The sequence below is a fragment of the Eschrichtius robustus genome, chromosome 3 (assembly GCF_028021215.1).
Source record: "Eschrichtius robustus isolate mEscRob2 chromosome 3, mEscRob2.pri, whole genome shotgun sequence".
NCBI classification, from domain to species: Eukaryota; Metazoa; Chordata; class Mammalia; order Artiodactyla; family Eschrichtiidae; genus Eschrichtius; species Eschrichtius robustus.
The window spans coordinates 99,300,646-99,326,971 of record NC_090826.1 but is presented as its reverse complement, the minus strand read 5'-3'; the positions used below and the strand labels follow the sequence as shown (position 1 = coordinate 99,326,971).

The window sequence follows — 26,326 nt, the reverse complement described above, 5'->3', positions numbered from 1 at the left end:
CTTAGTTAGGCAGTGGGTAGTAGCATAGAAGGAACTCCCCAATTTAAGCCAGACGTGGATTGAAGGATAATAATCACCAGGACTTGGAGAGTCACTAAATAAAGATTTGTTGAAAAAATGAGGAAAGGTTGCTTTCTAAGCTGTTTACCACTTTGGCCCCAAGACCCAGCTCTCCTTCCTTCTGTAACCACGGGTTCCTGCTCCCAGCTTTAAAGGCTAGAATCCTCTCCTAAAAATTGCCAAAGCCAGAGATCTCTACCTGCCTAGTATACACTAATGCCTCATGTGGGCCTTTGAGATCAGGCTTGTTACCCTCTCCCACGCTCCGTGAGTCACATATCTTTTACTTGGTGTTTCCCAAACCTGGCTGCCCACCAGGATGATGCGTGGAAAGTTTAAAAAAGTAAAAATCCCAAGGCCTAGGCAGACCTACTAAATTACTCTTTCTTAGGAGTGTTCTACGGTATTCTAATGATCTGTTTGTTAGGCATGGCATGGCACTGCATGCCACTCAGTTTGTACAGTCAGCAAGTGAGCAAAAGAGGCAGTGCTGGCTGATATAGGTTGAAAAGGAGAGATTAGAAGAGAATGTATGTTGTATAGTTATATAATTCTTTTCTCCTACAAAACACAGCAGTTTATAAACATAATAGCATGAGAATGGAACTTGTCTGCTATGGCTAACTCTTATCTAGCAATCCCAGGCTCTTGATAATGGAAGAATGTTTCAGCCTAAGAGTTTCTTTTGGGGTACCAGGCAGTTAGCTCACACTGACCCAGGGAAGAGATATGTGGTTTCATCTCTGTCCCATCTACCCTCAGCCAGGTAGGAAAAAAAGAAGTTCTCTCCAGGTACCCTTTCTCTTGCACACACAAGATGTGTCAGGAAGCCAATGCAAGGGGAAGGAAAAATGAACCTTGACCATGTGCTTTAGTGCAACTCATATCGCTCTGAAGACTCCTACCTCTTCCACTCTGCCTTCTAACCTCCAGAGTGGGGAGTCGGGGAGCCGCTCGGTTTTTTACATCCCCTGTCAACTCCTTCCCAGGGCTAAGGAACCAGCTACGACACCAGAGTCCCTCTGGAGTACTTTCCAAGTCCTTAAATAGAAGCTGTAGCAGCCCAGGGTTGAGGGTGGAGGAAGGTGTGCATGCAAAGATCTTGTGCTTTTGAGTCAGGAGGTTTGAAGTGAGGGATGAGTGAGGTATTTATATGTTCAGGTCTGATCCAGCCACTCTGCCTTCTTGGGGGCCTTGCAAGTATGGACATCCACAGTGTTTCTGCACTCCTTGCACCGCACAGCACAGCACCAGTGGAATTTGCACTCACACTGGGTGACACGGGTAACTCGAGTTGTGTCATACCCTCGACCGCAGCACATGATTTCACAACCGTCTGTCCCTTTAGATGTCTTGCTACAGACTCGGCCTGCAGTGCCTAGGGAACCTGGGTTGGGGAAGAGAGAGAGTGAGAACCAAGTTACCTCTTACTTCAGCCACTCTGGGTTCCCTTACCCACATCCTCATGAGGAAACCATAAAGAATCCCTTTTTCTGAAAATACACCCACTAGCCAAAATGATCATCTCCTTACTGCCCTCTGTACCAGGCTTGTTTCTTCCCACTATCAAGGCTCCCCAAAGACCATCGACTTTTCCTGCAATGCCCTCCCTGCCAATACACATCTCCATATCCCCTTCAAAAGTTAGCCTTAAAGTGTCATAATTGTTAAAGCTGGGTGAAGGTTCTCTACTTTATGTTTGAAAGTTTCTATAATAAAAAGTTAAAATAAAAAACTTAGCCTATAATTTACCTTTTCTAAGAAGCCTCGTTACAACTCTGATCCAGCTACCATTTGTTAGTATTTCGGTCCTTAGTTTATATTTCATTAAGTTGTACTATACAAGAAAGTAGTACAGCATGGCCATTAAAAATTAAATGCATGTGCCTGATGTCAAATTGTCTAGGATTAAAACCTAATTCTACACTTCTTAGTTGTGTGATCTAGCAAGTTAGTTGATCTCTCTGGGCTTTAGTTTTCTTATAATAGCACCTAACTCAGTAGATAGTTATATCTATAATCTCTGATCAACTGAGGGGGCGAACTGATAAGCATTACTGGCAGGAGGCTTCTCCCTAAGGAATTCCTAAAGAATATCCCTTGCCTTACCCCTTATGGTAGGAACCCTTGAAGGATAGGGATTGTGTTATTCCCCCTGCACAGAGAATGCTCACAACCTCATTCTGACTGATTTTTGCAAAAGAGATGCTGCCAACAGATCACAAAATCATAGAATTTTAGATGGGATGGATCCTAGAGCACATCTACTTCACCTCTTTCCCAGAGATGGGAACATAACTAGCCTGGGGGTTCAAGAAGGGTATGAATAAATTAACTGATTTCTATAGCAGTAGTCTCCACATTCCACTGAATATGCATAGAAAATGCTAGTACTTCTATATTTGTTTTTGAGCTCATCAATTTAAAATATCTACTTTGTATGTATGTTTTATAATGTACATTTTAGTACAGTGAAACAGATATAATTCATAAGTAAATATACATATATTGGAGGCACATGTTCAGATTTTTTTTTTAATGATAGGAGTATACAAGCCAAAATGTTAAGAGACCACTGCTCTATAGAGACCACTGCTCTATACAAGCCAAAATGTTAAGAGACCACTGTTCTATAGAGTGTAGGCTGACTAGGTCTACTATATATGTTATCCGCCTAATTTCAAGGGCTAGGTCTTAACGTCATTCTCTTGTGCACCAGAAGCCTCTTCTACACTCTGGAGCCAAGCAGTCCAATGGTAGTAGCCACTAGCCAAATGTGGTCATTTAGATTAAGTTAATGAAAATTAAATAAATTTTAATACTTAGCTCCTCAGTCACAGTAGCTGTATTTCAAGTGCTGAATAATCACATGTAACTAAGTGGCTACTGTATTGGAGAGCACAGATGTAGAACATTTCTATCATCACAGAAAGTTCAGTGGGGCAGTACTGCTTTGGAGGGAATTCCTGGCTCCATACTCCCTTCTGGGATGACTTGTATGTACCCTTTGAATTCCAGGCTCCACTGTGGGTTTTATGAGACCTATTTTATGCCTCTGAGAACAACCAACAAACATATGACTCATCCTCCCTCCTAACTCCAAAGATCCTTCCCCAAAGGTGCATTTTAGGATGACAGCATAGGCTTACACCCTGGATGTTGTGGAATTATTTCTAGGCATTTAGAGAGTAGCCCTCTGAATTATACCACGTGGCAAGAAAACAAATTTAGTGGCAGGAAATCACCAGGAGAATCAGAAGTGCTTTCTCAACCTTTTTTCTCCTAGCACCCTTCAAAGTACACAAACTACTTTCTGTGTGTCTTGGGTAGAGCCCCACCCTGTTTCTGTGCCCAGTTTTGCTCCAAGCTAATTGCTTCTCCAGGAATGACAGTGATAGGTGAAAACAAATAGTATGGAAGACAGCTGAGGGTTTTGGCTTCCCCTCACCGAGGTCCTGACTGCTGAGACTACAGAGAAGAGTCTGGGAGCCCATAACAATAACCAGGGGAAGAGCAGTTCTGTTGCATAGCAGGTTGTTCCTAGTCTAACCTATCTGAACCTGAAATATGAGCCAAGACGGTTAGCTTCCACTCTTTTAGGGGAACACCACGTCACCGTCCAGCATTCCCAAGAATTCCACCACAAATATATGGAACACATTCAAGAATGATTTGCTGCTTTCTGCTGATGGTTAGCCTTGGGTAGGGATCTCCTCTCTCCTTGCTTCCCCAACTCCATTTTAGAATTTTCAGTGGCAGCACACTGGATAAGCCCTTTCAAGGTCATTCGTGGTGTATTTCCTACTACCTTTCTGTCTTTAATCTCCCTTACCCAAAACCTTCACTCAGTCAGATTAATCTGCTCTCTGTCCCTAGAACAGATCATGTGCTTTCCCACCTACCACTCTACTCATGTGTAGAGAATATCCACCTGTTCTTCTCTGTAGCTATCCAGATGATCCCCACACTTTAAGAAACAGCTTAAATTCCACATTTTCAAGTAAACTTTTCTTAATTTCTCTCTTTTGCAGTTGCATTTGTCTACCTGTTATATCTCATTTCTTTAGCTAGATTGTAAAGAGCCAAAACTTAGTCTGTATCTTATGCTTCTGTATAGCCCATACATTGTTTGGTACTGAAATGGGTGATTCACTTAAACATTCACTTAGTAGTACCTACTATATCCCAGATGCTGGGAATATAAAGGATAGATGACCTCAGGCCTCAAGGATTTCGGTGTCCTCTCCTCTCTAGGCAGCTTTGGGCCTGGCAGACTGAGGCATAAATCAACAATCTTATTACAAGGTTTTCACATCTGACTGGCTCCTCCAACCTCCTTCCCTAACTCCTGAGACCATGATTAACTAGAGGTGCCTGCACTAAAAACCAGGGCTCCATGTCTCTACCTACTTTCTTTACTCACCTGCAGCCTTGTCCAAGACGCAGTAGTCTGGGGAGTTGTCAAAGTAGACAAGGTCGGTCCGGGTAGCACGGCGATAGCCTTGGCGGGCTGCCGTGAAGTTCGCGCCATCCTGGGTGGCCGTTACCTGCACAGCCCCATCATAGCGCCGCCGCAGGTAATCACCTGTGCGGCGGAAGTCTGAGAGTGCACGCCAGCAGGTGCGCAGAGTACAGGAGCCACTCACGCCATGGCACTTACACTCCAGCTTCAGAAACCGCCGCACAGCCTGGGAGGTGGGGAGGCAGGCAAGGGAAAGGCAGCCAGTCAGGGTACTTTATGGTCATCCCTAGGACTAAAAGCATGAGTGCCCTGAGGTCTGCTGGCCCTGGCCCTGTTTGGCTAGCGGAGCCATCGGTTGTCCTCTCCCCAGTCAGATTCCACCCATTCTTCCCGATCAAATTCAAGAACCTCTTTTTCCAGGAAACCTTCCTAGACCAACAGTGCTTTCCTTTTCATGATAGCCCACTTGAACTTTAAAGCCCCAGGATTCTGTTCATAATTATGGCACATCCTCTATTTTTCATGTGTTTTAGAGTTCAAGGTACCATGCCTTCTGCTTTTGTTGCATGTCATTTTCCAGCACAGTACTAGGCCTATAGGAAGTGCTCAAAGACCAGTGCACTGACTAGAACAAGCTTTTATCCTCCTCAGACTTTAGGAGGTGATTCTTTTCTTTCTTAAAAAGTTATTTCCCTTCTTTTCTCCACCTTTCCCTAATTTCCACCTATGTGAAGACTCTTTATGCTCCAGGTTGAACCTAGGCATTCCTAAGGTCCCTTGCATTTACTGCTCCTGTTCCAGGGGTTGGGGCTTTTGGAAGTAATCTAGAAGCCTTCAGTGCTTCCACCTTCACATTTACTCCATGATCATACATATTGGCCACTCCCAGCCAATATGAATGTACATGCACAGACATGAGTACTGACCGTGCGACCACAGCGATTGTTATGTAAGTTCATGAGAGCCCGTGCATCCTTAAGCCTCTTCTCCTTGGCATCCACAAAGGCTTTGGCAAAACGAACACCATAGTGGATGTTGTCACTGCAGCCACCCCAGTCAAAGTCCCCACGTTGGTCATGATGTCGGCCACGGGTGTAGGGGTCACAGCTGCACACACTCAGTTCACCCTGGCTACAGGCACGAGTGATAGCATGGACCACCCCTGCTGATGAGATGGCATATACAAATGCTGCCTCCCGGCTACCTAGAGAGAGAAAGGTAGAAGTGTGTTTCAGGAAAGAGGCCCTTGTCTGTCCCCTTCTTTAGCCCACACAACCTTCAACTCTGAAACCTCTTCTCCTTTTCTTTCCCAGGGCAACCCCTGTACCTCCTTTATTCAAGGTACCCTTCCCTTCCAAGAGCATTCCCCAGTGAATCTGACCTCTTCCCCTCAGCCCTCACAACTCTCTACCCACTTCTTTGTATGTCTGACCTCTTGGGCTGACCTGTACTCCTGTTTCCTTCCAAACTCCCTGGGTCCATCCATTGAAAAGTTTCACAGTGAATCATTCCCTCCCACTGAGTGCCAACCCTGGCTTAGCAAAGCCAGCCTTAGTCCACATTCCAGGCCTTTTCAGGCCCACTCTGCTGGACAGTTCCCCTACAATGGAGACCCCAGCCCAGGGGTCATCCTATTTGAAGAGATATGCTACTTTCCCCAGCCTGCTTTCTTCCTTCCCTGCTCTTGGGGATTGATGAATCATCACTCTTGTCCCTCTGACACCTCCACATTCTCATCTCATTCCCTTTCTGCTAGCTTACTGTTTAGCTCTGCTTAGCTCTTTTGCTGACTCTCCAAATATTTACATATCACCTTTCTGTTTTTCCCTTGCTCCCATTATTACAGTGTTGGGAGTGTTGGGGTGAGGGTAGTGATGGTGTCGGTAAGAACAGAGCAGCCATTTCCAGTCCTCAGCCTTACAGTGCATGGATGTCCGCAGGCTGGGGGTTGGGGAGGGGAAGGAAAAGGGAGGAAGAAGGATGGAGGTACCAGGGAATGCTGTTCCTTTGACGCATCATCCCAGAACACTGGGATTTAAAGGGGCCACTGCCTAGATATCTAAGGTACTGAGGGTCTGTTTCCAACTGTATCCTGGGCTCTGCCCACAGTTCTTACTCTGATTAATGAAGTAGTGTGCAGGAGAGGAGAGAGGGGCTCATGCCTATCCTACCCACTCACCACCCCAAGCATAGAAAGAGAAGGAGCTGGGGCAGGGTGGAAGAGGCCCCTACTTCTGAGCATGACACGGCCAAAGACAGTGTGGTCCCGGTCCAGGGTGGTGCAGTTCCAGCGATGGTGGCGGAACTGGTGCTGACACTCTCGGATCCATTCTCGGGCACCCTCGCCCACCGAGCGCATGATGTCTGGGTAACGCTGGCACAGCTGACGCTGCCGGCTCACCAGACCAGGGATATTGTCACAGATCACTCGGGCCCCCAGCGCCCCGATGTACCTGCAAGGTGGAGATGGCCCTGTCAGAGCATCCTGGCTTTATTCTGCATTAGGAGGGGAATAAGGAGGGGAAAGGTTTGGCATTCAAACCTTGAGAGGTTCCTTCCCCTTCCTCCAACCAAGGCCGATATTCCCCAAGGCCGATGGGGAGAACCGATCCTCACAAGCTCTGGAGAAATAATTAAGCAGTTGCAGAGAGAGTAATTGAGTGGTCTCCCACCATTACCAGCTCCCCAGCCAAAGGCAAAAATGACACACACTCCCAGAACACAGGCTAGGCATGTGTCACATACACAGAAGCTGTGGGCATGTCACACAAACCCCATTGCCTGTTTATTTAATAAACATTAAGAGCCTCATGGAAAAATAAACTTAATAAAACTAGAGTCTGATACAACATTGTTACACCCACGTGTCAGAGGCACGTCCTGCGTTGCTGGTCCATAAAGACATGGTATGGGAGAAGGATGGAGACAGGGAGGAGTCAGTGGGAAGAGATACAGTGGGCAATTTTGAGTGACGTTTACAGCTCTAGTCAGACCCGTGTAGCTAAGAGTCCTCATTCCCAATCCCGAGGTCTGGGGAGGAAGACCCCCCCACCCCAACTCTCCTCCCCACACCCTTTGTTTCAAGGTCCCATGACCTTTCTTAACTAATGAGTCTTTCAAAATCATCCTTCCCAACTTACAGGGCATAATGTCCTGGATGAATCTGCATGGGCAGAGGGCTGTTTGCAGTGGGAAACCAAAGACCAATATTAAGCAACAGGGTGACACTCCCCATATTCCAGTCCCCAATCTGCCCAATGTGAACAATTATAAGAAGATCAATTGGGTGAGCTAATAAAAGATAGGTGAGTTGCTAGAGTCATTATCAATTCTCTCAAGGAAGTAGTTTTTCTTCATTCAGACACTTTTTAGCCCTGGACTCCACCACAAGCCTCAGGAAGAACATTTCAGAGAGAGGACAGGAGTTCATCATCACCTTTTCTCCCCACAAGGCCACCAAATGAGATCTGACCCATACACCCACTTCTCACTCCCTTTCCATCTCTCCAGCACCCAGCACATACATGCCTTGATTTGCTGGGAATTCTCTATTCTCCTGTCCTAACACATCAAAGGGACGCCTTCTCTCCCCTTTTCTAAACAGGTGGGGACCATGGAGGGCAGTTGCTGCTACAGACAGAAAAGATTTGGTTTGGGCTGTGAATGAGCCTGTGGTTTGGGAAGGGCCCCAAAGTGGGCCTAGAAGTGGGTGAGGAGAAGGGAGGGCAGCCAGTGGGGACAAGGGAAAAGCTGGATTGCCCTGGGCTCTATGTTCTCTACAACGCTCCCCCCGCCGCCCCCTGCATTCGCAAACCCGGCCCTCACCCACAGACTGGATCACCACTGGTGATACCAACTCAAACACAAGGAGGGCTGATGTTTGCCTCTTCTGGAATTCAGCAGGGCTGATGGGGCCCATCTGTCCCAGGGAGGGGTGAGAGGGCTGGTCCACCACTAACAAATCCCATGGAATCAGCGTCCCCAGCACTGTCCATCAGGGCAACAGCTTCCAGGAACAAACAAAATAAACACCCTGGGCTGGGCCAGGCCGGAAAGGGCTGCCTGACGCACAGCCGGGAGTTACACCCACTGCTGCGGTGCTTTGTTTGGAGAATCAGGACCGTTGGAGTTGGAGCCCGTCCCTGTCTCACCACCATTCTGCTTCCTCGGTTCACCCCGGAGTACTGCTCTACGCAATGGGTGTTTGTTGTTTTGTTTTTTTTTTTACTGGGGCTTGGGAAGACGGGGGTTGGATGGGAATGGGAGACCAGTAATCCAGCCCTCATGAGACAGTGTGGAGTGGGGCAGGCCAAACCCTGGTAAAAAGTCCTTCCTGTGGTCTGACTTAACTCCATTCTGCTGCAGCCCACATCGGTCCTTCTTGTTACATCCTCACTGAGCGTGGGAACATCTGTTCAGTAAGACGGGAAGATAATTTTCTTTACTACCACCCTTATCCCACTAAGTAGCTGCTTCAAGATTCTGCAGAGCAGGGCACTTGCCTCCTGACCAGTGGTCAGCACCTTGCAGTCAGTGTGGGGGCCCCCAGCAAGGCAGCCAGAGGCCCAGGCCATCCCCCTCTCAATTCAGCACGTGCCTACAAAATGCCTACCATGTGCCGAGCACTGAGCTCATCTGTTAGGGGCACAAAGATATTTAAGGCATCTCCCAGCTGATGGGCTGGTAGAAGGGTGAGATGCCCCTGACTCTGTAGCTCTGTTTCCCTTCCAGAGGTTTTTACTTCCTTCCCAGCTTCCTGCTCCAGAATGCTCTCTTTACCTGCTTTTGACCAATTCATACCCCTTCCTTTGACAAAGTGACTCATGCCCTGTTCTAGCTCCTTGCTACTCAGAGTGTGGTCCCCAGAACAGCAGTATCAGCATCTCCTGGGAATCTGTTAGAAATGCAGAGCCTCAGGCCCCATTCCAGCCCTACTGAACTGGCATTATACCAACCTCCTCAGGTGATTAGGACATGCTGCTCTATGAAGGCAGGGAGTTTTGTCTGTTTTGTTCACTTCAGTATCCCCAGTACCTAGAACAATGTCTGGCACAAAGCAGGTACTTAATAACTATTTGGTGAAAAAAACAAAACCTGACCGCTCTGATTTATCCCCAACTCCCCTCTCCTCCTAGCTAGCCATAAGCTTCATTTCAATTATAGCTTTATTCCTTGTGGACATTGCAGATGTTTTAGGTTTGTGTCTTTTTAATGAGGCTAGGGGTCCTCTTTTTTATTTACCCCCTTTCTTTTACAGTCCTTAGTGCATGTACATGGTTTAGCTCAGCCCATATAGGACTTTGAACACAAGGATAAAACTATTATTCTCCCTAAATATCTTAATACAATATCATTTATATGATACTTTACAGTTCACAAAACATTTTTCTTCACAAAAATCCTATGAGAGAGAGAGAGAGATCTCCATTTTACAGGTGAAGAAACTGAGGTCACTAAGATTAACAATACCCAGCTCTGTCCATCAGGGCTAGTCAGAGGAGAACTGGGGTGAACCAAGGACATCTGACGCCAAAGTCCAAGCTCATTTTCAATTCCAAGCGTAAGAGAGGCACACAATGCTTATTAACCAGGAGTAGACCAATCTGGCTCCAAAATTGGTGTGAACTTGAATTTCGTACTATGCCCTTCCTATCCTTTACTTTCTTCATGTGTGAAATGGGGATAATAATATTATCTGCCTCACTGGATTATTTTGGGGATTGAAAAAGATGATGCTTATAGGTGCTTAGCCATAGTGTCTGGAGCTTAGGAAGGGCTCATTAAATGGCAGCTGTGGTTGATAACAATAATGTTAATGTCGGGGAATTCCCCGGCGGTCCAGGTCGCTCCAGGTCTGGGAACTAAGATCCCATAAGCTCTGGGCATGGCCAAAAAACAAAAAAACCAATAATGTTAATGTCATGATATCACTTTGTTCCTCCTTCTGTAAATCCACAGTCCTGAACACAGTCCTGCTCTTGTGATTCCCTACATCCCAGCCCCTGCAGAATACAAAATAGTACAGGGAGGCACATGCCAGGAGACCCCTATTTCTTGTTCTGTTTTTCATAGATTAAGAAGAGACCGTTTCCTCCTTCAGTTAAAGGTCGGGAGAGGAAGGGAGTGGTTGGAGAGTAAGGGGAAGCGCTGCGAGGAAGATCAGACTGTTAGCTGGTGATAGTGATGACATTCTGCTCCTGAGTGGAACATGGACACAAACAGAGTCAACAGGCATCTCTTCAGGGGGTTGTACAGAATATCAATCTTGCTGGGGTTTTTTCCTAAGAGAAAGAGAGATAATCACCTTGGGGCCTGACCTGCTTTTGGAAAGCAGCTTTCTACTTTATCCCAGAAGTGACTGACCACTGAGGCAGGCATCTGGGGCCCGCAGCTATGACCCCTGTGAGGCAAGGAGACTGAAATGACCTGTGCACTCACTGCCCATCCTGGCCCTGTTGCTGCCTTCCTCCATTTCACAGGGACTGCTGAATCCCTCTGTATCACCCGCCCGCCTCCCTCCCTAGCTAGCTCTTCCACCCAGGAGTTTTTCCAAAATCTTTAATATGAACCACATGGGGGAGAGTAGTAGAGGGAGAAAGGAAAAGGGAGAAGGAGTAGCCAAGGGGACAAAATGGGGACTAGGAAGAACCCCAATTGGCTTTTTAGGAACCACTACCAGGATGCTGAAATTACCAGAGTGACACTTCCTCACCTAAACACCATGTGGACCAAGACTGCCTCCCAAATTGGTAAGAAGCAATCAAGAGTCACTAAAAGCAAATTGTCATCTGGAATGGATAAAGATGCACAGTGGTCACTTCATCCTTTCTCTACAGGGCCTCTGAAGACACAAGTCCCCAGCCAGACTGAGACCATGAAGGTAAAGGGTGGCTTTAATCTCACTCTGAAGTTTGAAAGGCTTTTCTCCTCATCCCCATCTTCCTTTTCCCTTTCTAAAGGAATGTTTCAAGCCAGATGTAAGATATGGGCCTCCCTGCTCCCCCATCCAGAACCCCCCCTCCTTGCCTTCCCCAACACTGCAGAGATAAAAAAGATCCAAAGGAGAGATTTTCCTGAAACAGGAAAAACGGGGGGTGTGGGGGGGCGGTGATGGGGATGGAGAAAGTTGCATCTTGAAATGATAGGAATCTGCAGCCCAAGCTCGCTGGCCCCTCAGCCAGCTACCCCTCACCCTTCCAGCCAAGATTCCAAATCCGGAGGAGAGAAGCCACAGGGTGCAAGGGGAAAAGAGACCACACTTTGTGGAGAAGGGGAGGATTGGGGGGAGGGGCAAAGTAAGGAAAGGAACGGGGGCACTGCATGGGTAGAGAGGGGCAATAGCCCAGTCCAAGCGGCCAGTTTAGTTGGGGGGTGAAGAGGAAAGACAAGAGGACTGAGTCATTTCTCAGTCCCACTCTCCCCCTACTCAGCCCCCAGAAGGTGGGGGAGGAGAGAGAGCAGCTCTTTTCTTCTGGGAGAAAACGATGAGTGCCATCCAGAGCTTTCGTGGGGAAGGGAATCAGAAAAGAATAGATATCCAGTGGATTTTTAATTCCTTTTGCCTCATCTGCCGTCTTGTGAAGTGTCCGGACTCTTACGGCCTGCAGGAAATCTGAGGAGAGGATCTCTTAATGCTTTGGGACTCTAGAAGCCGCTAGGTCTTGGAGGGGAAAAATGGGAGATGGGACCATCTGGGGAAGGAAAAGAAGGAAGAAGGGAGGGAGATATCAAGGTTCGAAGTGAGATCCTCAAAACAGAGACTGAATGTCTAAAGTATGCAAACCCAAGTGTTTTGTTTGTTTTAGTTGTGGGAGTTAATGGGGGTAGTTTTTGCCTCAATTCCATTTCTAAACCTTGCGCTGGGTGCTCCTGCCTCACCAAAGCCTTACTGCATTATGGGGTGAGGGTAGACTAACGAGAGGCTCGTCCGCCCTTGCCAGCTGCCCCTTTCTCCACTCCCCCGGGTGGGGGGCCAACCTTAGGGGATCAGGAGGCCCTCTTGGACGGCCACCGCGGCCCCATATGGGCGATTGGTTCCTTGAATCCATCCTGAGAGAAACTCGTAAGGTAGCTTTAGCCCTAAGAGGATTGAGCTGAAATAAAGGGGGTCTGGGAAGCCTCGATTACCGGGCGTCCTTTTTCCAAATACCCAGCGCCCTCATCACCGGACGGGGAAGGAGCGGCGCCCCCTTACCCACTCCCCGCCCCCCCTGCGCCCCTCCGCGACTTCAGTGACAGCCCTGCACGGATCGTCTCAGACTCCGTCAAAGCGACAACCTGGTCTCCTGAGCAGCGGGTGCTGGGAGCTGTATATTCCCTTTGGGCGCGTCCGGCCTCTCTAACCCAGCACCTCACCCTCCCAACTCTGAGAGCCACACTCACCACCAGGACGTGTCTACGCGGGCCGGCAGCGTCAGCAGCAGCAGCAGTAGCAGAAGGCAAGCAAGACTTAGGCGGGCCGAAGCCCGAGAGCCGTCGGGGCCCGTGGGTCTAGGCGCGGGCGCGGAGACAGGGGCGCGGACGCGCCGAAAGGGGAGCTGCGCGGCTTCCTCCGCACCACCCGGCCTCAGCATAGCTCCCCGAAGCCTCCCGCCACGCGGCCCGGAGGGGCGTGGACGGGGCACCGGCTGAGGGTACTCAGGCTGCTCCCACTTCACCCCCCTGGGGGGCCATAAGTCTCGCCGGCGGCTGGGGACCTAAGGGCACCTAGAGTCCAGAAGCCGGGGCGCCAGGTCCCGGAGAGGGGCGCAGGGAGCGGTATCCGGAAGCCTACGACGCCGCGCCGAGCTCGGGACCTGGGGCACGCTGCCTGGGCTGAGATGCAGTGGCAGGGGGTCGGCGGCGCGGAGTGGGGCTGCGGACAGAGTGTGCCGACAGCTCCTCCGGCCGCGGGCTCTCATTGGACGGCGCGGGGCGGGGCCGAGGCCGGGGACACGCGCGGCCCTCAGGACGGCTCCGCCCGCGCCAGCCCTGGGCGCCCCGCAGCGCCCTAGGTGTGGCGGCCGCCTCCGCCCCTCGGCGCCCCTAGCACTGCGCCGCGCCCCCACCTGCTCGGGCGGGACGCGACGGGGCGCAGCGGCGCCCTTCGCCGCCCGGAGCGCCCAGTCCCTGCCCACGCCGCGCCACCGGGTCCTAGCGCCCTTCATTCGTCAACCCCAACCTCCGTGGGTGATGGCCTGGAGGGCCGAGTGAGGGGGGCTGCAGACACTTTCCCCTGTCATCTAACCTACAGTGACACTGAAGTGAGCCACAGAGGACTCAGTCATTTCCTCGGGTTCTCTCTCCGTTCTTGCGCTTCTGTGAAATGGGTAGAATCTCTGCCACGGGGAGTTGCGGGAGAATCTTAACTCCCTTTCCAACGCTGCCAACGGGGGGCGCCACGGGCAGCAGACTTCAGGTAGGGGCTTCTCTCATCTACGGCTCGCTGCCCCTGGTTCCTCCGACCCGCTGCCCACCGCATTCCCACCCCCCACCCCCAGGCCCCCGCACACAATGTTTAGACATAGCTCTCGCCCGCCTGCCCGGACCCGACGCTTCCCTCCGGCCTGTGGACCGGGAATCGATGGCCAAAGCGGAGTGGCACACCTGAGGACCCGACGCGGACTCCCCGCCCTTGGCCGCCCGGGCTCGGCAGAGCCTACTCTCTCCCAGCTTTCCCGATGCTTCGGTCCCCCACCCCTTCGGGCGGGGCTGCGAGTACGAAAGAATCAGAAACAGCTGGGCAGCTTTCCCGAACCAGAGGCCAGGGTGGGGGTCCTGCTGAGAGAGTGGAAGCCCCGGAGCCATTTCTCTCCTTCGCCTTTCCACCCTTCCTCTTTCCCACTGCTCCCTTCCCTCCCTCCGCCAGCACCCCAACCGCCTGGAGGCGTGGTAAATTGGGAAGGGGTGGGGAGGTTCTGGTTGTAGAAATTGACTCCCCTCTTCCGTCCGCACTTCCCAGGCCGGCAGGTAGAGCTTCTGGAGGCAGGGTGGCCCTTACTGAGACCTAAAAATTCTTTTTAAAAAACCCTGGATCTTCCAACTTCCAGAGTCCGCCTGGCGTCCGGCCCCAACCGCTTCTCCAGACTCAGTTTCTCTTGCCTAGCCTCTCATTCCCAGGTGTCTTTCGTGCCTCTCCCCGTGATTTATCTATACTATAAAGCCCTGGTGTAAACAACGCCCTGGAAACTGCCCAGCCCCTTCAACCCCAGACATTGTCAGTTCTTGGGGGTGGGGGTCGCTGTTAGAGACTCCGGAGTGTGAGCGACAGGGCGCAGCTCGCTGCAGACGTCCCCGAGGCAGATGTGAGGGAGAAGGGCTGAGAGAGACCTTTATCCCCTCTCCACATCTCTCACCCCTTTATCTCACTTTCTGTAGCAGGGGGCGAAGTGAATTCATTCATTCAACAAATATTTATTCCCTACCATGTTCCAGACTGTGCTAGGCACATTAGTGAACAAAGCAAAACGAACAATTTCTGCCTGTGTGGAGTTTAACTTATATTGGGAGAAGATAGATAATAAGCAGTAAACATCATAAGTAAAACATATAGCATCTTAGAAAGTGATAAGTACAGTGGGAAACAATGGAGTTGTAACTAGAATGATCAGGGTAGGCCCCATTAAGGACATTCAAGCAAAGACTTGAAGGAAGTGAGAGAACAAGCCAGGTAGATTCTTGGTGAAGAGGATGCCAAGCAGAGGGAACAGCCAGCACAGAGGCCCTCAGTTGGGAGTGGGCTGGTGTGCAGAGTGAGCTAGGGAGGAGGAGAGGAGTCCAGACAGGTAACAGCGGTAGTCTAGGTCATGCAGGAGAGAAGGTGCCCACCCTTGGGGGGGAGGTAGAAAATGGGGGCTGGATTGGAGTTGGATGGGAGTGAGTGAGGGGCGAATACAGAGACCAGGCAGGGTCCACATGCTGGCCATATCCTCCCTGCCAACCTTCCCCTTCCCCTCCCCTTCTCTCTCTCAGTCTGGGAGGCTCCAGTTGGCCCTTCCGTTTGCTTAAAAGAAGCAGACTCTGTACTGAGCTTCCCTGAGAGGGTCAGGTGAAAGAGGAATGGGCCCAGGCTCATTCCTGGCCAAGCCCCTTTCCTGGGACCATTCTGTCACCTCCTCCCAGCCCAGCCCCACCCTGATGCTGGGCAGCAGTCTATAAGCTCTGCAAGCTCTGGCAGCCTCTCTCAGACTCCCCTGTGTGCGCAGGCCTGGGTGTGACTCTGGCCCTGTGTTTATTCCTACATCTGGGCCTGAGGTTGCAGGGTGGGGAGCTAGAGATGATCACATCAGCCCTAACCTTGGGTGGACTCGCCCACATGGGCCCCAAACTCACTTATGAGGCCCCTTGTTTGGCTTCAGCTGTCTTCATAGTCAAGTGGGACGGTGTCTTGGCATAACATAGATGCTCAACTATTAAAGCATGTTGCTGAGCTAAGGGGGCCCCCAGAAACATCAGCAGATCCAGGAGGGAGGGAAGTGGGTGAGGGAACAAGACTTTTCCCCAATGCTTACAGGCTACCTCTGCCCTAGAGTGGACAACCCAGTATAGCGCTTTGCTCCTTCTTCTTCCCCTCCCCTCTGAGCCCCCAGCTGCACAGGAGGAAGCCCAGGCTGCAGGAGCCAGCTGACTGCAAGAGCTGCACTCAACCACTTAACTAGAGAACAAATACGGAGCCAGAGAAGAGGTTTTCTGGGATCTGCCACTTTGGACTTCAAATCTCAAAATAAACTTCCAGTCTCAGGGTCCTAGACTCTACTGGAGAGCTCGGCTCCTCACGCAAGGGCCTGTTGTGGGGCTTCCAGGCAGAGGGTCAAGGCCAGAGGCTCAGGCTTAGTTCCTGACCTGCTTCTCCCTCCCATCCCCCACCCCTACTCCACCCGAAATGGGAGCTGGGGGAGGAGTCACTGACTTGGGAGTCAAGTTCTGGTCTGAAGGGCCCTGCCTGGAGTCAGGTCACTTACCCCGGTCCCGCTGTGTGCCCAGCGCTGGCCAGGGCATCCTAAATGACACAGAAGGAGTGAAAGGGTCTTACCCCCAAGGCATTTTCATGCAAATACAATAAAGCCATCTGAGGGCTGGGATGATGGGCTTTGCTGTTTGCTGCACACCTCCCCTTCACCCAGGCCTCTAGACTCCCTGGGGCCGCCAGCAGGACAACTTCCACCCAGCCGTCAGAGGCACACCTTCCTCCTCCCTCAAGGTGCACCACAGCCTCCTGCCCTCTCAAAAGTGGGTGCCCCAAAGAAAAGGGTCTCCCTCACCCCTGTACCTCACCTCATGCTCTGCTCCCTCATGGGGCCACTCAGAGCTAAGATTCATCTTTTTTCACTCTATTCTCAGCTGTGTGTGGCTGAATGATTTTGAATTTTTACTGGCCCTTGGATGGGAGTGGAGATGAGCTAAGGGGAGCTTGGGTGTGAGTAAACAGCTCTTACTCCACCCGGGTCTACCCCCCCTTATAGGTCCCCCTTCCCTAGGCCCCTTTGGCGATGACCTTCTCTCTTTCCCGGTGGGTGGGAGGTGGTGTGGATGGTAACGAGCAGAGAGAAAGGCCAGAGAAAGGCCGAGAAGGGGCTGGGGGGAGGTTTGGATAGGAGTCAAGGAATTCCTGAGCCTGCTGCTTGCACAAGGGGCCCTGAGACGCCTTTCCTGAGATTTCTTTGCAAACCTAGAAAAGTCTCATTTGAAATGGGGCCAGGTTCACCCAGGCCCCTAGTGCCCCCCGCTCCTGTTTCTTCCTCTCCAGCCACCCCAGGCAGGTGTCTGGGGAAGAGTAGGGAGATTGGGAAGAACCCAGGGGCTTTTAAGTCGTGTGGGGTGGGGATCTATGCTTTGTACACAGCCTGACCCGGCCTCTCCTTGGTATTTATGAGCTCCCAGGCGAGGCATGGAACGTGTCTCAAAGAGGCCAGGCCAAGAGGGCTTTGGAGGAAGGAGCATCCAGCCCCAAACCAGGGAAGGGGGCTTGGTGGGGCGGGGCTAGAGACAGAGACCCTCTTCTTCCCAGCCAGTGGCCAAACAGGGGAGTAGACTTTTCCCCTATGGGGCCTGGAGAAAGGAAAAGAGAGAGCTAAGGGAGAAGGGGGAAGAGGAGGCCTGGGGAGGCGGGACCGTAGAGGCGGGGCCTGGGGGTCTGGAGCCTTTTAGCACTTTGGCTGTAATCAGACTGGAGCCAGGCGGTGGGCGGGCTGACAGCCATCCTGGGCGGGTGGCCCAGGTTTTGTGTGAGGCCAGTGGGTGTGCTGCTGGGATCCTGGGTGGTCACTGACCAGCCTAACCCCAGGGGAGGGTGGTCCCACGTTGCCCCAGCCCCCCCAACAATCTGCCTATGTCAGATAGGCTACACACTGAACTCTCTTTCTCTCCCCACCACCTGTTTTGGGCCCCAGAACAATCTGGAAGTGAGATTTGCTTCCAGTGGAACAATCTGCAGAGCCCACTATCTGCCTCCCTCCCACTCTGCCTTCCTTGGTTCACTCTGCCTCTCTCTCTTCCGTGTCTCCATCTCTCTGGGTCTGTCTCTGGCTCATATTTCTGTCATTCTGTGTCTATTCCTCTTGGTGTTTGTCTTTCTGTCTTCATTTGCCTTTCTGTGTGTCTGTATCTGACAGCCTTTCCTCCTCTGTTGGAACCTCTGTCTCTCTTTCAATCTCTGTCACTCCTTGTCTCTTGGTGTGTATCTCTGTCTCTTCATCTTTCTCTCTATGAATCTGTATGACTGTCTCTCATTCTTCTTTCACTCTCCTCATCTCTCTTTCCGTGTCTTTTCTGACTGTGTGTGTGTGTGTGTGTGTGTGTGTGTGTTCCTCTCTATATTTTTCTCGGTGTGTATCTTTGTTTCTCTTTGTGTCTGTTTCTCTCTTTCTCTTGCCCTCTGTCTCACACCTTCTGCAGTCCCTCCAACACAGTACAAAGTGCATTGGACTGAAAGAACTCAGAGTTTTTTCTCCCCAGCTCAACCACACATGATTTGCATGACCCTATAAGTCACTTTCCCACTCCTGGCCTCAATTTCCTCGCTGGTGAAACAAGTAAGGTGGATATCTACTTCCCTCGGTCAGGGCCTCTTTCTGCCTTTATCTCTTTTTTCTTGTAGCATAGTCCATCCTGTCTTCTGAGGGTTCTGCTTCTCTGCTCTCTAAATTCCACCCTGAAGTTAGGACTCCAGCCTCCTTCAGACCTCAATGGGAAGGAGTCTTGGATACTGTCAGCCTGCAGGCCCCAAAAGGAGGACCCCCTCACTCCTTTACCCTCTTAAACATCAGGGTAGACAAGGTCCCTTTCTGGGGCCATGTCTGGGATACAAACCAGATTAGCTCATCTCTCTAATCCTCTTTGTGCTGGGGCCTCTGCCAGGAAGGGACACCCACAGAGCAAGCAGAGCAAGAGGGTGTGTGTGTGTGTGTGTGCGCGCGTGCAGATTCTTGGAGAAGGCAGGACCAAGGTTCTCCTCCCTCTGTTACCCCCTCCTGCCCCAAAAGCCCAAATCAAGCCCTCACTGTATACGAAACCTCATCACGCTTGAACCAAATCAGGGTTTTCATAATCCCAGTCTGTTCCTCCCCCTTCCCCCACCCCCCGTCCGCTTTTCTACAGCTTCTCTAGGGCTGGAGAAATCATTCCAGCCATCCCCCTGTTCCCGAACAGCCCAGAAGCAACCCCTTCTCCATGCATATTTTCTTCTCCAGTCATTTTCAGAGAAGGGTCTTTCCATCCCTTCCGGAAAAGCCTTAGTGTCAGGCAGGGAGCAGGGATATGGGGGAGGAGGGGAGAGCAAGCAGGCAGTCCCTGAATTTCGCACTTCAAGTTAGAGGCCTTCAAGTTGGAGAGGTCTTTCTTGGCTGATAAGATCAAAGCATTCCCTCTGCCAGATCATTACCTTATTTTCGAGGCAATTGTAGAACTTATTGTATCAATTAGTCTGGTCTCCAGCTGCAGCCGTTTATCTCTGTCTATCGTTGTGCGCTTGCAGAAGAAAGGCCCAGCTCAGCCAGCCCGGCCAGCGAGGGGAGGGTGGGGAGCTGTCCGGCTGCTTTCGGCGGGGATTGGGCAGGTAGAGGGCATAGGGGGTGCGCTTTTGAAGTTTGGAGATCCCGCCAGCTCCTCCTTGCGCACCCCGCCACTGCCGCAGGAGCGCTCTTTTCCACTGGCGCCACACCTACACGCCCGTTGTGCCCCAGGAGGGCGAGCCTACAGAGCCTGGCGTGGGGAGGAGACCCATCAGGCCAGGCCAAGGCGCGGACTCCGCGTAGGAAAACTCTTGAGCCTGAGCCAAGATGCCTGCCCCTTCCTGACTCTCTGGTGGGTGACTCACTCTGTGGGACGTGCGCCCCGCAGTGGCGTTTCCTAGAAAGGCATGGCAGCGTGAGCTTCGAAAACCTTAGGAGGGAGTGGGTGGCACTGAGAAGTGGATGTCCCCGTGGGTGCGGGGAGTGTGGCCTGCTTTGCTTCTGCCCTGTCTGCAGCCTCTTCCTGCAGAAGAACCACGCCCACACCTGGTGTTGGGGTCAGGTGGGGGTCCGGTAGGGCAGAGTTTCTGAAACTTCCGGGGTCTCAGTATCCCTTTACACTCTTAAAACTTATCAAGGACCCCAAAGAGCTTTTATTTATATGGGTTATATCTATCCATGCTGAAAATGAAAACGAACGCAAGAGCCAAAGTGAAAGTGCTCCCAGTGGCCAAAGCTGGACAATTTGAGCAACAAAATAGTTTTGAATTATAACCCAAAGTATAGTGTAAATGTGCTTGAGTCCATAATGATATAAATAAATGATTGAATAAACAAATATATAGGGAGAAGAGACAGATCTCCCATACAGAACAATTCCAAATAATTGACTTCGCCCTTGAGGAGGTGGAGTATAACTCTCCATTCCTTAGGTGAGGGCTGCAGGTTGTGACTTCCAGAGTACAAAACTGTGTGAAGAGAAAAGAGTGTGAGGGGGAGAGGGGAGTAACTTTACAGTGGAGAAACCTGACAGACCTCAGTCAGGGGATCAAGGTGAGCACCAACAGTGATAAGTCGTGTTGTTAGTGTGTACACTTAATACGATGTGATGAAAATGACACCACCTCTGTGGTTTTCCTCCCCATAACCCAAGCCTAACTATAAGAAAAACATCAGACCAATTCCCTCAGAGGGACATTCTACAAAATACCTGACTAGTAATCACTCCACAAAACTGTCAAGGTCATTCAAAACCAAGCAAAGTCTGAGAAACTGTCATGGCCAAGAGGCACCTAAGGAGTCATGACAACTAAATGTAATGTTGTATCCTGGAGGGGATCCTGGAAAAGATAAAGGACATTAGGGGAAAACTGAGGAGATCTGAATAACATATGGATTTTATTAAATAATAATAATGTCAATATTGGTTCATTAATTTTGGCAAATGCGCCACACATTTGTAATGAAAGTAAGATGTTAAAAATAGGGGAAACTGGGTGTGAGGTACCTGGGCACTCTCTGTACTATCTTTGTAATTTTTCTATAAATCTAAAACTGTTCTAAAAATTAAAGTTTGTTTTAAAAGATTAAAATCTTTTAAAATATTTATATATTTTAATTAACTTAAAATTAACAATAGTAGGGAATTCCCTGGTGGTACAGAGGTTAAGAAGCCGCCTTCCAATGCAGGCAACGCGGGTTCAATCCCTGGTGGGGGAACTAAGATCCCACGTGCTGCAGCGAAGATCCTGTGTGCCGCAACTAAGACCCGAAGCAGCCAAATAAATAAATGAGTAAATATTTAAAAAAAATAAAATTAACAATAATAAACTCAATACTTGCTAATATTAATGTCATGTTCTATGAAAAATAACTATAATTTCCAAAACAAAAACAGTGAGAAGAATGGCATTATGTAACATTTTTGCAAATATCTTTAAGGTCTGGCTTAATAGCAGGATTCTCATATTTGCTTCTACATTCAACCTGTTGTGATATTGCATGTCTTATAGCTCTGGAAAACTCCACTCTACACTCAAGAGGGAATGAGTGTGAGAAGGTCAAATGACATCTTAGTATTATTATGAAACTTTTTGAGAACTGCTGCCTTAGTGATCTCATCCATTACTGTGATTCTAGATTCCCAATTCGAAATCCTTAGCTTTGAAACATCTCTACTGAGTTCTCTGGTCATGTTTGTCATCATACCCTTGCCTTCCCCCCACCCCCAATCATCTATGCTTTCAACACTTCCCAGTCCGTGTCAGCATGATCATCATTCCGCAAGTCATAGTAGCTCTGTGAAGTTAATGTGCAAAGTTCTGTGCTTCCTTCCTGTGGTGCAAAATCATTTAGCAATGGGAGAGTTACCTGTCTCATTTTTCGTAAACAGCTGAGAAGTGTCACAAACCCTAAAATATCAAATGCATAATAAATGATTGTTGGACGACTATAGACAATTCTGGAATCAGAGCTCTTTCTTTCTGATGAAATCTCCCTCTTGCCCCTGCATATCAGCCTGAGTTTCTACTGTGACTAAGTCTGTGATTTAGTAAGTTTGATATTTGCTTTGCTTTAGCAAAGATTAATTTCTCTTATTGCCATAGCCAGGTAAACCCAATTTGGCCAAGAGATACACATTTAGGGCAGCTTCCTGACTTTAGAAATTAGGTTTGCAGTGGTTAAGAATCCACCTGCCAATGCAGGGGACACGGGTTCGAGCCCTGGTCCGGGAAGATCCCACGTGCCGCAGAGCAACTAAGCCCGTGCGCCACAACTACTGAGCCCGCATGCTGCAACTGCTGAAGCCCCCGTGCCTAGAGCCTGTGCTCCACAACAAGAGAAGCCACTGCAATGAGAAGCCTGCGCTCTGCAATGAAGACCCAACACAGCCATAAATAAATAAACAAACAAACAAACAAACAAATAAATAAATAAAAGAACTTAGGTTTGGGGCTTTCAATTTCAGTAGAGATGTTTCCATCCATAGAATGCTACTCAGAAACCACAAGGGCTGCTATCCTGTCAACCAAATAATGAACATTGTTGGTCCACTCTGGGCAAGTAGCTCTTGGAGCTTCGGTCTCCCAAATGATCCAGATACCACTGTCATTTTCTGAGTCATCTTGTATACTTTTGTGCCTCATCTTTTATTATGTCATTTTTTTTTTCAAAGTCTCTCCCATCTGCTATTCTGTTCCCAGAGACAGTACCCTCAAGCAGTCCTTAGACCCTCATACCTGAGCTATCAAAGAAAGCCCCACTGGATCTGCTCAACCTGCAGTCAGACTCTTTTCCCCAAATGTCTGGCTTTATTATTTTATTTTATTTTATTTTATTTTATTTTATTTATTTATTTATGTATGTATGTATGTATGTATGTATGTATGTATGTATGTATGTATGTATGTATTGGCTATGTTGGGTCTTCATTGCTGCGCGTAGGCTTTCTCTAGTTGTGGCGAGCGGGGCCTACTTTTTGTTGCAGTGGGCGGGCTTCTCATTGCGGTGGCTTCTCGTCACAGAGCACAGGCTCTAGCTGCATGGGCTTCAGTGGTTGTGGCACGCGGGCTCAGTAGTTGTGGCTCGCGGGCTCTAGAGTGCAGGCTCAGTGGTCATGGCGCATGGGCTTAGTTGCTCCTCAGCATGTGGGATCTTCCTGGACCAGAGCGCAAACCCATGTCCCCTGCATTGGCAGGAGGATTCTTAACCACTGCGCCACCAGGGAAGTCCCCCAAATGTCTGCCTTTATCACACTGCTCCATCATTAAAAACCTTCTGTAGTTCCCCACTGCCTGAATAATGACACAGAAACTCCTTAGCCTGTAATCCAAGCCCTAAGACAATCAGGCTTCACTTAACAGTTTTGTCTGTCACCCCTCTGTAAAGATTCTGCTTCAGTTAGAAAGGCATTCATTCTGTGGGGTTTTTAAAATTGAGTTATACTTGATGAATAAAATTGCATATATTTAAAGTGTAAAACATAATGATTTGATATACATACACATTATGAAATGATTCCCACAATTAAGTTAATTAACACTTCCATCACCTCATACAGTTACTTCTTTTTTTTTTTTTTTGGCAAGAATGCTTAAGATCTACTTTCTCAGCAAATTTCAAGTATACATTACAGTATTATTAACTATCTTCACCATGCTGAACATTAGACCCTCCAAATTTATTCATGTTATAACTGACAGTTTGTACCCTTTGACCAAACTTTTCCCATTTCCCCTACCCACCAGCCCCTGGTAACCACCATTCTACTCTCTGTTTCTATAAGTTTGACTTTTTTCTTAGATTCCACATGTAAGTGATACCATAGAGTATTTGTCTTTCTCTGTCTGGCTTATTTCACTTAGCATAATGCCCTCAAGTTTCATCTGTGTCGTCACAAATGGCAGGATTTCTTCTTTTTTATGGCTGAATAATATTCCATTGTATACTACATTTTCTTTATCCATTCATTTGTCAATGGACACTTAGGTTGTTTTCATATCTTGGCTATCACGAATAATGCTGCAGTGGACATGGTAGTGCAGATATCTCTTTGGGATACTGATTTTGCTTTCTTCAGATATATTCCCAGAAGTGGGATTGCTGGAGAACATGGTAGTTCTATTTTTACTTTTTTGAGGAAATTCCATACTGTTTTCCATAGCGGCTGTACCAGTTTACTTTTCCATCAGCAGTGTACAGGGTACCCCTTTCTTCACATCCTTGCCAACATTTCTTATCTATTGTCTTTTTGATGATAGCCATTCTAACAGGTGTGAAGTGGTGTCTCTGCACTTTGCCAATGATTAATGATGTTGAGCACCTTTTCATGTACCTGTTGGCCACTTGTATGTCTTTTTTGGAAAAATGTCTATTCAGTTCTCTTGCCCATTTTTAAATTGGATTATTTGTTTTTTGTTTTTGTTATTGAGTTACGAGCTCCTAGATATTAACCCCTGGTCAGATACATGGATTCCAAATACTATCTCCCATTCTGTAGATAGCCTTTTCATTTTTTTGACTGTTTCCTTTGCTGTGCAGAAAAGGTTTTTCAGTTGATGTAGTATCACTTGTATAATTTTGCTTTTGTTGCCTATGCTTTCGGCATCTTATCCAAATATCATTGCCAAGACCATGTCGAAGAGATTTTTCCCTATGTTTTTTTCTAGGAGTTTTACAGTTTCAGATCTTACATTTAAGTCTTTAATCCATTTTGAGTTAATTTTTGTGAGTGGGTAAGATAGGGGTCCAATTTCATTCCTTTTCCAAAAAAAAATTTATTTATTTGGCTGTGCCAGGTCTTTTTTTTTTTTTTTTTGCCTGCATTGGGTCTTTGTTGCTGTGCATGGGCTTTCTCTAGTTGTGGCGAGTGGGGACTACTCTTCGTTGGGGTGCACAGGCTTCTCATTGTGGTGGCTTCTCTTGTTGCAGAGCATGGGCTCTAAGCCTTTAGTAGTTGCAGCTCGCATGTTCAGTAGTTGTGGCACGCAGGCTCTAGGGCACGTGGGCTTCAGTGGTTGTGGTGCACGGGCTTAGTTGCTCCGCAGGATGTGGGATCTTCCTGGACCAGGGATCAAACCTGTGTCCCCTGCATTGGAAGGCAGATTCTTAACCACTGCACCACCAGGGAAGTCCCTGTGCCGGGTCTTAGTTGTGCCATGCAGGATCGTTTTTAGTTGCGACATGTGGAATCTTTTTTTTAAATTGTGACATGTGGGATCTTCATTGCAGCAAGCAGGATCTTTAGTTGTGGCATGTGGGATATTTAGCTGCGACATGCAAACTCTTAGTTGTGTTATGTGGGATCTAGTTCCCTGACCAAGGATCGAACCCGGGGCCCCTGCATTGGGAGTGCAGAGTCTTAGCCACTTGACCACCAGGGAAGTCCCCAGTTTCATTCTTTTGCATGTGAATATCCAGTTTTCCTATCACCATTTGTTGATGAGACTATCGTTTCTGCATTGTGTGTTCTTGGTGCCCTCGTCAAAGATTAGTTGACTGTATATGTGTGGGGTTTATTTCTGGACTCTCTGTTTTGTTCCATTGATTTACATGTCTGTTTTTATGCCAGTACCATACTGTTTTGATTATTATAGCTTTATAATATAGTTGGAAGTCAGGAAGTGTAATGGCTCCATCTTTGTTTTTCTCAAAATTACTTTGGCTATTCGGGGTCTTTCGTGGTTTCGTACCTTTTAGCATTGTTTTTTCTATTTCTATGAAAAAGGCAGCTGGAATTTTGATAGGGATTGCACTGAATCTGTAGATCACCTCTGGTAGTAAGGACATTTTAACAATATTAATTCTTCCAATCCAAGAACATGGGATATCTATCTATTTATTTGTGTCTTCTTCAATTTCTTTCCTCAATGTTTTATAGTTTTCAGTGGATAGGTCTTACACCTCCTTGGTTAAATTTATTTCTAATTTTGTTTTTGATACTACTGTAAATGGGATTGCCTTCTTACTTTCTCATTGTTTTCTGGCTGTTTTGTAGTCCCTCTATTTCTTCCTCTATTCATATCTTCCTTTGTGATTTGATGATTTTCTGTAGTGGTATGCTTTGATTCCTTTCTCTTTATCTTTTGTGTATTTACTATAGGTTTTTGCTTTGTGCTTACCATGAGGCTTACATAAAATATCTTATAGTTGTAACAGTCTATTTTAAGCTGATAACAACTTTGATCACATACAAAAATTCTACCCTTTTACTCCTCCCTCATTTCATGTTTTTGATGCAACAATTTACATCTTTTTATATTGTGTACCATTAACAAATTATTGTAGCTATATTTATTTTTAATACTTTTGTCTTTTAATCTTTATAGTGGAGTTAAGTGATTTACACACCACCATTACAGTAGAGTATTCTTAACTT

At 48.4% G+C, this 26,326-nt stretch overlaps 2 protein-coding genes across 4 annotated transcripts in view; one reads left to right on the top strand and one right to left on the bottom strand.

The window, feature by feature from the left end:
- Positions 1-11,407, top strand: part of ST7L (suppression of tumorigenicity 7 like) — a 90,527-nt gene extending 79,120 nt beyond the window's left edge. Inside the window, exons 15-16 of one of the 2 annotated variants that reach the window (XR_011073561.1) lie at positions 11,189-11,271; positions 11,359-11,407. The gene's annotated coding sequence lies outside the window, so the exon portion shown is untranslated. Of the gene's footprint in view, positions 1-11,188; positions 11,272-11,358 lie in introns of those variants that run through there. The other variant, XR_011073564.1, reaches the window with a different exon arrangement.
- WNT2B (Wnt family member 2B) lies at positions 592-19,483 on the bottom strand. 2 transcript variants are annotated; one of them, XM_068540510.1, is made up of 5 exons: positions 19,380-19,483; positions 6,755-6,975; positions 5,449-5,726; positions 4,484-4,748; positions 592-1,447 (listed from the first exon to the last, which is right to left on the bottom strand). In XM_068540510.1, exons 2-5 carry the CDS (start codon positions 6,879-6,881, stop codon positions 1,218-1,220), a joined length of 900 nt encoding a protein of 299 aa, XP_068396611.1. In that variant the 5' UTR covers positions 6,882-6,975; positions 19,380-19,483; the 3' UTR covers positions 592-1,217. The 2 variants fall into 2 exon arrangements, with proteins under 2 accessions (XP_068396611.1, XP_068396610.1); XM_068540509.1 differs by lacking the exon at positions 19,380-19,483 and adding an exon at positions 12,905-13,228.
- Between the last annotated feature and the right edge of the window lie 6,843 nt (positions 19,484-26,326).

Bases quoted from the DNA above. Each gene is read 5' to 3' on its own strand.
- WNT2B (XM_068540509.1), bottom strand. From the start codon at position 13,095: ATGCTGAGGCCGGGTGGTGCGGAGGAAGCCGCGCAGCTCCCCTTTCGG. The intron at 6,976-12,904 runs GTGAGTGTGGCT...TCCACCTTGCAG, and splicing joins CGCGTAGACACGTCCTGGTG to GTACATCGGGGCGCTGGGGG. The intron at 1,448-4,483 runs GTGAGTAAAGAA...TCCCCAACCCAG, and splicing joins CGTCTTGGACAAGGCTGCAG to GTTCCCTAGGCACTGCAGGC.